This window comes from Diceros bicornis, chromosome X, assembly GCF_020826845.1.
Source record: "Diceros bicornis minor isolate mBicDic1 chromosome X, mDicBic1.mat.cur, whole genome shotgun sequence".
Lineage (NCBI taxonomy): Eukaryota > Metazoa > Chordata > Mammalia > Perissodactyla > Rhinocerotidae > Diceros > Diceros bicornis.
In genome coordinates this window covers 93,540,831-93,552,324 of record NC_080781.1, presented here as the reverse complement: position 1 = coordinate 93,552,324, position 11,494 = coordinate 93,540,831, and the positions used below count along the sequence as shown (strand labels likewise).

The window sequence follows — 11,494 nt, the reverse complement described above, 5'->3', positions numbered from 1 at the left end:
AGTGAGCCAGGAGTGCTGGGGGGAGGTCCTTGCGCATGCCAGGTGCACAGACAACGCGCTCGCCAGCCCCAGTGCCGGTGCGCCGCGGCGGACCGGGCAGTGCCTGAGAGGCTGCGACCCCACCGCCCACCCGGTCTTCACCGCAAGTGCAGTCCGGACTCAGCCTCACGTCGACCCGGCCGCTCAGACGCCGTCCGATCCGCAGCCCTGCGCCGCTGCGGCCAGTCACGCCCGGCTAACTTTGAAGGGGGAAAACTGAGTAGCCGGGCTGGAAGGAGGGGGCTCGGGGCCGCGCGGCGCTCCCTTGGCCCCCCGGAGCCCCCGGGTCCCCCGCGAGTCCTCGCTGAGTCCGCCGCAACCTCAGCATTGGAGACGGCGCGGGTGTCCCCCCCCGCGCCGCCGGGCCGCCCTGGGCGGGACTGCTCCCGCGGCCTCCGGGGCCCCGGGGTGCGCGCAACAGGCGGCCCGAGCCGGCGGGAAGCTGGAGCGGCGGCGGCGTCGGCCTCGGAGGGGTGTGGAGAGGCGAGGCCAGGCAGAGCCCCGCGCAGCCATGGAGTCGCTCCTGCTGCCGGTGCTGCTGCTGTTGGCCGTACTGTGGACGCAGGCAGCCGCCCTCATTAACCTCAAGTACTCGGTAGAAGAGGAGCAGCGCGCCGGGACGGTGATCGCCAACGTGGCCAAGGACGCGCGCGAGGCGGGCTTCGCGCTGGACCCACGGCAGGCCTCTGCCTTCCGTGTGGTGTCCAACTCAGCTCCGCACCTGGTGGACATCAACCCCAGCTCGGGCCTGCTGGTCACCAAGCAGAAGATTGACCGCGACCTGCTGTGCCGCCAGAGCCCCAAGTGCATCATCTCGCTCGAGGTCATGTCCAGCTCAATGGAGATCTGCGTGATTAAAGTGGAGATCAAGGACCTGAACGACAACGCGCCCAGCTTCCCGGCGGCACAGATCGAGCTGGAGATCTCGGAGGCGGCCAGCCCAGGCACGCGCATCCCGCTGGACAGCGCCTACGACCCGGACTCGGGCAGCTTTGGCGTGCAGACGTACGAGCTCACGCCTAATGAGCTTTTCGGTCTCGAGATCAAGACGCGCGGCGACGGCTCACGCTTTGCCGAACTCGTGGTGGAGAAGAGTCTGGACCGCGAGACACAGTCGCACTACAGCTTTCGCATCACTGCCCTCGACGGCGGCGACCCGCCGCACTTGGGCACCGTTGGACTCAGCATCAAGGTGACCGACTCCAATGACAACAACCCGGTGTTTGGCGAGTCCACCTATGCGGTGAGCGTACCAGAGAACTCACCTCCCAACACGCCGGTCATCCGCCTCAACGCCAGCGACCCAGACGAGGGCACCAATGGCCAGGTGGTCTACTCCTTCTACGGCTACGTCAACGACCGCACGCGTGAGCTCTTCCAAATCGACCCTCACAGCGGCCTGGTCACAGTCACTGGTGCCCTAGACTATGAAGAGGGCCACGTGTATGAACTGGACGTGCAGGCCAAGGACCTCGGGCCCAATTCCATCCCGGCACACTGCAAAGTCACAGTCAGCGTTCTGGACACCAATGACAACCCGCCGGTCATCAACCTGCTGTCGGTCAACAGCGAGCTGGTGGAGGTGAGCGAGAGCGCCCCCCCGGGCTATGTGATTGCACTGGTGCGGGTGTCTGATCGCGACTCTGGCCTCAATGGGCGCGTGCAGTGCCGTTTGCTGGGCAATGTGCCTTTCCGACTGCAGGAGTATGAGAGCTTCTCCACTATCCTGGTGGATGGACGGCTGGACCGGGAGCAGCACGATCAGTACAACCTCACGATCCAGGCGCGTGACGGCGGCGTGCCCATGCTGCAGAGTGCCAAGTCCTTTACTGTGCGTATCACCGATGAGAATGACAACCACCCGCACTTCTCCAAGCCCTACTACCAGGTCATTGTGCAGGAGAACAACACACCCGGCGCCTATCTGCTCTCTGTGTCGGCCCGAGACCCCGACCTGGGTCTCAATGGCAGTGTCTCCTACCAGATCGTGCCATCGCAGGTACGGGACATGCCTGTCTTCACCTATGTCTCCATCAACCCCAACTCGGGCGACATCTACGCGCTGCGATCTTTCAACCACGAGCAGACCAAGGCATTCGAATTCAAGGTGCTGGCCAAGGACGGCGGCTTGCCCTCGCTGCAGAGCAATGCCACGGTTCGGGTCATCATCCTCGACGTCAATGACAATACCCCGGTCATCACGGCCCCACCCTTGATCAATGGCACCGCCGAGGTCTACATCCCCCGCAACTCTGGCATAGGCTACCTGGTGACCGTTGTCAAGGCAGACGACTACGACGAGGGTGAGAACGGCCGGGTCACCTACGACATGACCGAGGGCGACCGCGGCTTCTTTGAAATAGACCAGGTCAACGGCGAAGTCAGAACCACTCGCACCTTTGGCGAGAGCTCCAAGGCTTCCTATGAGCTTATTGTAGTGGCCCACGACCACGGCAAGACGTCTCTCTCTGCCTCTGCGCTCGTCCTAATCTACCTATCCCCTGCTCTCGACGCCCAAGAGTCGATGGGCTCGGTGAACTTGTCCCTGATTTTCATTATTGCCCTGGGCTCTATTGCCGGCATCCTCTTTGTCACTATGATCTTCGTGGCAATTAAGTGCAAGCGAGACAACAAAGAGATCCGGACCTACAACTGCAGGTAGAGCCAACTTTCTTTCTTTCTTTGTCTTGGATGAATAAGGTGTTATCCATGTCTCTGTGTGAAAATCCCAGTGCTTTTGTTTCCTAATTAAATGCATGCACCATACCTACAGCGCTTCTTTTTGGAGGGAGGAAAAGTTTGTGGCAGTCCAAGTTGATCAATTCTTTTGATCTGACAATTTGCTGGAAGACAATCATTTACTGTTAGAATGGATTCTGTCACATAATGATGATGAGCAGAAAAGCAATTATCATTTTAAAATTTGCACAGCTGTCTCCGTAAAGTTATGGCAGAAAAAAAATGAGAGAGAAAGAGAGAGGGGGAGAGAGAGAGAGAGAGAGATTGATTTTCAGCAGAACCACCAAGTACCACAACTTGATTTTGGGGGCACAGTGTTTGGGGGACAGGTAGTGAAAAGAGGAGGGAGTGCTGGCAGCTGCCCTGTCCTGTTGTAGAGAGAAACTCTGGAGGGAGCCTGTGAGTGGGAGTCTAAGGTAGGGAACAGAGAGTTGGGGGAAGAGAGTACAGGAACGTGTGAGGAAGCAGGTGATTAGTGTTTTTTAGTGTGTTCTTGGCTTGTTTTGTATCCAGTCCCCAAACATCTGGCTATGTAAAGTGAAATTCTACCAGTCATCTGTGTTTTCAAATATCTGGTTAGTTGGTGGAGTGGAGACCAAACATCCCAATGAAGGACAGGACTTTGCATCCAGATGTTTCAGTAAAAATAGCAATCTTCTGGAGTTGCTGGTGCTTTCCTCTAATGTGAGTCTCTGCTGTGGCATTAAAATCTGGTCCCTACCAGTGGATGTCACTATGAGCTATTGTGTTAGTTTCCCCTGAAGTGTGTGCAAGATGTGTGTATGTGTGTGTGTGTGTGAGAGAGAGAGGGGGAATAGAAATGTGCAAACCGGAATGACGTGTAGCATTTTTTAAAAAAATATTTCCTGATAAGCACATTAGAGGGTCTTGCTGAAGCCCTTGCTTACAACTGGATAGAACAAATAAGTCTAAGTATTTCTAAAATCCAGTTTAGGATAATACATGTAATTTTTTTCCAGCAGTGTCTTATCGAAACGGTTGAAAAAAAAAAAGTTGTTTCTTTGGTTTGCTGAAAATGAATGATGCTGCTATTTCCAACCAAGGTGTGTGTGTGCTTTCAACACACCTACACACCCAGTGTGTCTTTTGTGCCATCTATGCTTGCATGTTAATCAGTCAAAATATGTTTCTGTAGGTCCGATTTGTATCTGACACCATTTGAAATGGGCACTTCTGTGAATCTGAGCCCCCTGAATATGTAACAGCCATGCAATTATTGTTTCCCTTTTACTATTCTCTGCGTTACACAAGTTAGTAGACAAATGCTAACCACACATGAATATCAATCAGGTGCCATAAAAGAGCAGCTGCAATGCCTCATAAATGCTTTAATCCTGTTACCAGTGAAATGGCCTTGACTTTTCTTTCCTTCAGCTCTGAGTCATTTCAGATGGGAGAAATGGAAATTAATATTGCTCTTACCTTTGAAACCTGTGACTGCCAGTGGTGATTTTTATAGGAGAAAAATGTGGGGTCTATAAAATTTTATTTACATGGAGATAATGACAGACGGGACTCTTTTAAAGCCATTTCCTCAGCATAAAGTAAATACATAAGACCCTTTCCTTGGCGAAAAAGAAATCAGTTTGAAATAAAAATAGTGAAGGCTTTGCCACCTCTTGGTGATGTATAACTAGAAGTGCGAGCTCTTTCCAAGAGCTTGCCAGAGAGATCATTAAACAGGGAGGAGAGCATTTGAATTGAAAAAAAAAAAGGCAGATCTCAATGTTCTCCAACTTCACTCACATGTGGATTTTGAAAAGAGCTCTGTTCCCTGTGATGGTTTGAGATTAATGAAGTACAGTTTAATTAAATAATTGGTCAATACAGAAAGGGCTGCAATGAATGCCTCAGCTGAATAATTGGATGGGGCATTGCCAAACTTACCCACCATGGGTAAACAAAATGATTAGAACTTCTCATTGATTCCGTAAACAGATTAGAAAAGAAAATCACCCCCAGTCCTAGAGTCTTTGGGATTTTTATCTGCTCCCAAGCCCTAGTAGCATCAGCTAGTCATCACTTGGAGCCTGCCTGAGCACAGAGCGAAAGGGTGAGGGGAACGCAACTGCTCAGCTCTGGGAAGATCCCTGGGACAGAACAAGAATTTGCCTCTGGAGATATGCAATCTTCCCGTCCCCTCAGACTTTTTAGAAAGTTCAAGAGCTTGTCTTTCCATGTATTAGGCAAAGGTTTCTTGTACTCAGCTTCTGCAGAGCCTCTTCCTCAAATGCCTTCATTTATGAGACTTGCGAGATGATCTGCAATTGCTGCTTGAATTGGGCTCCCTTTTTGTATTCAGACAATTAGCTTTGTCGAGCAAAAATACACGCACAGTCTTTCCCTTGTAAAGATCCACCTGTATTATTTATTAACCCTATTGTTTTGCTGATTACTGCCCAGAAATTGAATTTCCAAACAATAAGCTGAATCATTATGTGCAAAGCAATAAATGACTTTGGGAATCTGGCTACATTTTAATGTATTTCTTTTGACAAGTCTCTTAATGCTTGGTGTCTTTGGTGCACGTTGCTGGGTCTGTGTCAGTGTTAATTAAATTGAGCTCTTTATGTTCCAGTTGCAGCACAGCTGCTTGTAGGTACACCTGAATGGAGAAGGATGCTGAATGCACTAACCTTTAAATTCCTTTGCAGTAATTGTTTAACCATCACTTGTCTCCTCGGCTGTTTTATAAAAGGACAAAACAGCAAGTGTCTGCATTGCATCTCGGTTTCTCCCATTAGCGAGGAGCAAGACAAAAAGGCAGAGGAGAAAGTGAGCCTAAGGGGAAAGAGGTAAAAAGGCATTTCCCCTCATTCAAATGGGTTTGGCTATCAGATTTCTCTAGGAGAGGAGGGGGTGGGGTGGGGAGTAGAAGGGAGCAGGGCTAGGGCAGGGGGAAGGAGGGTGTGGAGGAGAGGACCTGAAGATATGTCCAAGAAGAAGGTCTGATCTCCTACCCCAGTCCAAAACTGACCAGGTCAATCATAGAGGAACCTGCCGAGGGTGTTCGGCACATGGCAAATGCCTGGAGGAACTGGAAAGAGGGTTATTTTTTATTTCCTTCTATCTTCTCTTCTGTTAAATTAGAACTTGCTTCTTATTTCACCCAGGAGTTCCTCTGGGTTCCAGGGAAGCTCCAGATTTGAGCATGTTCATGCTTTCTCTCCCGTAGGCTCAACTTTCCCTGTCCCCCCACCCTTGCTAAATGGCCACTTACAATGAGAAATTCCAAATCCAAAGTATAGAAACTTTTTTTTTTGGGTGGGGGAGGGAGTGGGAGGTTACTATGTTTAATATGAAAGCTTTATGGCCCTCAGTTTGTTTTCGCATGTAAAAAGCACAGGGAGAAACCCGATGATGTAATGCGCCAGAATAAGAAGCTGGAGCAGAGATGGGGTGCAACCCTTTGAGGTGCTTAATGTTTATTAATCAATGCGTGGTTTGGGAGGGCGTTAGCGATACATGCTGCCTTTTCTGTCACATAGAATCGCTGAGTACTCCTATGGGCATCAAAAGAAATCAAGCAAGAAGAAAAAAATCAGTAAGAATGACATCCGCCTGGTACCCCGGGATGTGGAGGAGACAGACAAGATGAACGTTGTCAGTTGCTCCTCCCTGACCTCATCCCTCAACTATTTCGACTACCACCAGCAAACGCTGCCCCTGGGCTGCCGCCGCTCTGAGAGCACTTTTCTGAACGTGGAGAATCAGAATACCCGCAATACCGGCGCCAACCACATCTATCATCACTCTTTCAACAGCCAGGGCCCCCAGCAGCCAGACCTGATCATCAATGGTGTGCCTCTGCCCGAGGTGAGTGCCCCTAAGTGGCTCTGTGAGGTCCGCCTAGACCTCTTACCCGTGCTGTTCCCTGGACCCCATAGGCCTCTATGCTGGCACATTCCCTGGCAGGGGTGGGGAGAACTTCTCTGCCAAACCGTAGACAGCCTTTGCTACCAGTGCTTCTTGGGGCAAAGGGTAACCCAACATATTGGGCATTTGTAGGGGTGAATGTTGGGAGTGGGAGCTCAAGAGATCTAAGCCTTTGAAATCTCTCTATGGTATTCTGGCATAATACGAATTGGCTCCACTTGTTGCAATAAGGCACGCCTGCCTGCCAGTGGTACCCCTACTACAGTTAAAGTGACTCAGAAAGAGTCAACAAGTAGTGTGAAAGATGGATGAACCCTAGAATATTCAGGGGCCAATTTCCCAGTGTGAGAGTAATTCAGCCTCCTAAAGCCCTCTTGTGCTTTTTCTTTGGTCATATACATGCTTTGCCAAGAATATGGATGGGCTGGTTAAAGGGAGGCAAACAAAAAAATTAAAAAGCCACTTTGCCGTTTCTTGATAGTTCTTATGGTGATGTTTGACAAATGAGGAGGTTGAAACTGTCACTAATAATGAAAATTTCAAGAATTAACTATGTATTTAAGTTATCTCTGTTTCCCTTTACTGGAAATGAATGTTTTCAAATGGAAGTATTTTTTTTCTAAACACAATGTGGTCTGATGTTTTCTGGCTGTTGAAATATTTCATACTAGTAGGGTGATAACGTGGATGATGGTCATTGGGTGACTGCGTGGAAGGCTATAAATGACAGTTCCTAAGTTGATTTCATTTTTCCATGAATTGAACAAGTACCCCTGTGGTTGGAAATTCGACGCACTGGGAGGCATATGTCTTCGTCTAGGCCACCAGTGAAAGGAATACTGCATACTTGGAGAGTACTTCCACATTTTTCGAAGCACCTTCACAACCATTGTCTCCTTTGATCCTCACAATCAGGTGTCTTGGTAGATTGCCTTTCAGTAGATGATGAAACAGAGGTCCAGAGATGCTAAGGGACTTGTTCAGACTCATGGAGCGGGACATTAAGAGAGAGAGAGGACTAGATCTCAGGGCTTTATAACTCTCTGGCCAGTGCTGTTTCAGTGACATCTTCCTGCCTCAGAAATAATTCAGCCTGACATATCTGGGCTGATGCATATAAAATAACCTCATAGTATTTGTATCAATTTCATAGGGCCAAGGGTTTTAGGACCACTTGCATCGATTGTTTCTCCTAGTTCCTGAAAAATAATTCTCATCAGAATTAAGGGGACCAAGGCTGGCCCAGTGGCACAAGTGGTTAAGTGCACGTGCTCCGCTTTGGCGGCCCGGAGTTCCCAGGTTAGGATCCCGGGCACTCACCAACGCACTGCTTGTCATGCCATGCTGTGGCGGCGTCCCATATAAAGTAGAGGAAGATGGGCACGGATGTTAGCTCAGGGCCAATCTTCCTCAGCAAATAAATAAATAAATAAATAAATAAATAAATAAATAAATAAAGAGGAGGATTGGCATCGGATGTTAGCTCAGGGCTGATCTTCCTCACAAATAAAAAATAATAAAAATAAAATAAAATGCAGAATTAATGGGACCAAACAGCAGTGCTTTTAATGAGAAGTTGATGATATTCTGCCAGCAACAAAAACACCAACATTTTCAATCTATAAATCTATAAATAAGGATTTATTGAAAATCTAGTATTATGCTAGGTAGGCTCAGTTATAATTATGAATGTCGGTGAATACTACTAGGGGCTAGACCATAGACTTTTTGGAAGACTACTTGTGGACCACCAAGAATTCAGCAATGGAGAGGGAGAGGTAGAGCTATGTAGTCGAATCAGATAGGACATGATTTTGAGTCTGTGGGACACCTCTTGCTATGGAATCCCTCTGAATCTTTCCTCATCTACAAAATGGGCACATCTACCATGCGAGGTTGGTCCAAGGAGTAATATGACACTGTGAAATGTAAAGGATCTGACACATAGGTGCCCCCTGAATCGTAGATCTCTTCACTAGACAATTGGAGAATCACTGTTATAATGGCCTACACATCTAAGTGTGACTCCCTAGGCACTTATAACCAAAGAGGAATTTAGGCTGGTTCTATATAGATAAGACCTACAAAGTGGTGTGGTTAGAGTATTCATGTTGGACATTTAAACAATGGAGATAAAAGATGCCAAGGTTGTGGGTTCAGGTGCTGACTGCCCTTGCTTGTAGAGAAGGACAAAAGGATTGAATCCTGAGGACTTGGTGATTATTTATGCAGTGACTTCAAGGCACTAGAAAAACATGAGCCCCAGTGTCTATGAGATACTTGGAGGGAGCAGGAGACATATGAGTATGTCTGCATGGTTTACCTGAGATCTTGGTGTTCTTTCTGAGATTCTCCCAAGGGTAGAATGAAACAAAGTATTGCTTCAGTTATTTAGAAAAGCCATTGAAAGTCTGAATTCTGATCCTATCCCTGACTCACAAAGCCAGATGCTCTCCTTATTAAGAAAATCACACAGATCTAGTGTCTAGGGCTAGTCAGGGCCAAGACGGCATGTATTAGACACAGTGAGGTTAAGTGTGTACTTCTAATATGCAGTCCTGGAGAGTTTGACTGACAAACCCATGCAGAAAGGGGAGAGACCTACTCACAGGCCATTTAACCTGCATCTGTCACAAAGTCCTGCATGGGGAAAATGACACTTCTCCTTTTCTTCCCATACCAGAGGTCCCTGAACATGGACTAGGTAGAATACTTAGGTACGGTGAAATCTATGGGAGAGCAGGAATGATTGATTCATACATTCAACTAATATTTGTTGAGTGTCTACTCTTTGTAAGGTTCTGCTCTAGGCTCTGGTATTAGAGAAATGAAAAAGATGGTCTCTTATATCATGGAACACACATTCTAATGGTGGAGACAGGTAAACAAATAGGTGATTTACAGTATGGAGTGATAAATGCTACTATGGGGTACAATGGGATATTCCTCATTCCTTGGATAGTAATATCCTGATATATTTCCTACTTTTTCTTTATGTTTTCCTCATTAATTAACTAATCCATCCAAGAAACCAACATTTATTAAGCAATTATAGCACAGAGTGATAAGTACTATGGTGTGATAAAGATAAGATTTTATGGAGGGGTCGGCCTAGTGGCATAGCGGTTAAGTTCACACGTTCCACTTTGGCGGCCCGGGGTTCGCTGGTTTGGATCCTGGACACGGACCTACTCACCGCTCATGAAGCCATGCTGAGGTGGCATCCCACATAGAAGAGCTACAACTCTACAACTATGTTATACAACTATGTACTGGGGCTTTGGGGAGAAAAAAAGAAAAAGAGGAAGATTGGCAACAGATGTAGTGCAGGGCCAATCTTCCTCAAAAAAAAAAAAGATTCTATGGAAATTTCTGTGTTAAATCTTATGCATTTTTCTTTATATATTTCATTAAACCATTCTTTTATTTGTTCATTAATTCAACCCAGTAGCATTTATTGCACACTTAGAATGTGCCAGACACTGTATTACTTACCAAGGATACAAAAATAAAACACTTGATCCTTGACTCCAGGGAGCTTACAGGGAGACAGACAAGTAAACGGGTCATTTCAATTCAGGGTAACCATCTCTTTCCTGAGCATATGTTACATTCTTACTCTTTAGATTGGGACCAAAATTTGCTACACATTAGGTTCCTCTGCTGGACTACCTTGTGACAAACACACTTCATTCATTAGTTGCCAAGTCGGACACAGGACTTACTCACAATGGCATTTTGGGGAGTCAGAACTGCTTTCCTCCCAGCATTCCGTCACACTGTGAAGTTTATCACCAAGGCATTGGCTCAAATCAGTAAGCACTGTTTGAGTATCCACTATGTGCTCAGCTGTGTGGCAGGTAGCATGGGGATCGCAAATAAATATAAGAAATAGTTTCTGCCCTCAGAGGGTTCACAGTCTAGTTGGAGAGCTAAGGTAACCCCCATGATTTCCCTGCAAGCAATACGAGAGAGTTTCTAACCATGTGTTACTCTGTAGGCTCCTTAGTATTCCCCTTCTCCTCCCATGGCAGCCCCACCATTATTTATATGTAGATTTACCATTGAGCTCGCAAGGTTTGGTGCTGATTTGAGGTTAACTTTTGCATCATTGTGCAAACCTAGCCACATCTGAACACTGCTGGCTGTAGAAACCAAAGGGAATGTGACTTTAAATGCAGTTACGTAGGTAAGGTAAAAGGAATGGAGCACTAGTCTAGAGAATTAGAAGTCAGCCTTTAGTATTACAGAGATTATCTGGCCTAGAATTGTATATCATTATTTACCTGTCCTCTGATGTTGGTCAGGAAATCAGCTATGTGGATTTTGTTGTTTTGTACACAAATTTGAGGAGAGAAATTGGAGGATGACTTTTGCAGAATTTTGTAGAATTCGAAGAAGACTTTTGTAGAATTAGTGATGTCAAGTATCTCTTAAATATTTTAAATTGAAGGGTGGGATTTGCATTCCTTGGCATCCTGGTTTATTTAGTCCATAGACTTAGTGTATGTGTAAGTGAATGTGTGTGTGTGTGTGTGTGTGTGTATGTGTACGGGTGTATGGGGAGAGAGTGAAGAGAGGGGAAAAGACATTGAAAAAGAAAGAATGGAGAAGAGAGAAAGATAATAGGTTTGTCAGTTCGCTAATATTTTTTTAAATATTGCATTTTTTTTTAGAGGCTCATTAGTATGGCGAATAATTTTTCTTCCAATCTTTTGGAACAGAGGCATGCCTACTGGGTGCCTCTGGATGCTGGAAAGTGTTACTCCTTTGTACATCAGCATGCCTGCATTACCCTTTTTGTCACTCAGGCAGTGGT

General features: G+C 47.0%; 1 protein-coding gene across 4 annotated transcripts in view; it reads left to right on the top strand.

The window, feature by feature from the left end:
- The first annotated feature begins 537 nt into the window (after positions 1-537).
- The window catches only part of PCDH19 (protocadherin 19), a 97,282-nt gene continuing 86,325 nt past the window's right edge, over positions 538-11,494 (top strand). For 2 of the 4 annotated variants that reach the window (XM_058536311.1, XM_058536310.1), the window contains exons 1-3: positions 538-2,697; positions 5,454-5,594; positions 6,288-6,615. In XM_058536311.1, coding sequence (XP_058392294.1) covers positions 551-2,697; positions 5,454-5,594; positions 6,288-6,615 — 2,616 coding nt within the window. In that variant the 5' untranslated portion in view covers positions 538-550. The remainder of the gene's footprint in view (positions 2,698-5,453; positions 5,595-6,287; positions 6,616-11,494) is intronic. The other 2 variants (XM_058536313.1, XM_058536312.1) reach the window with 1 other exon arrangement.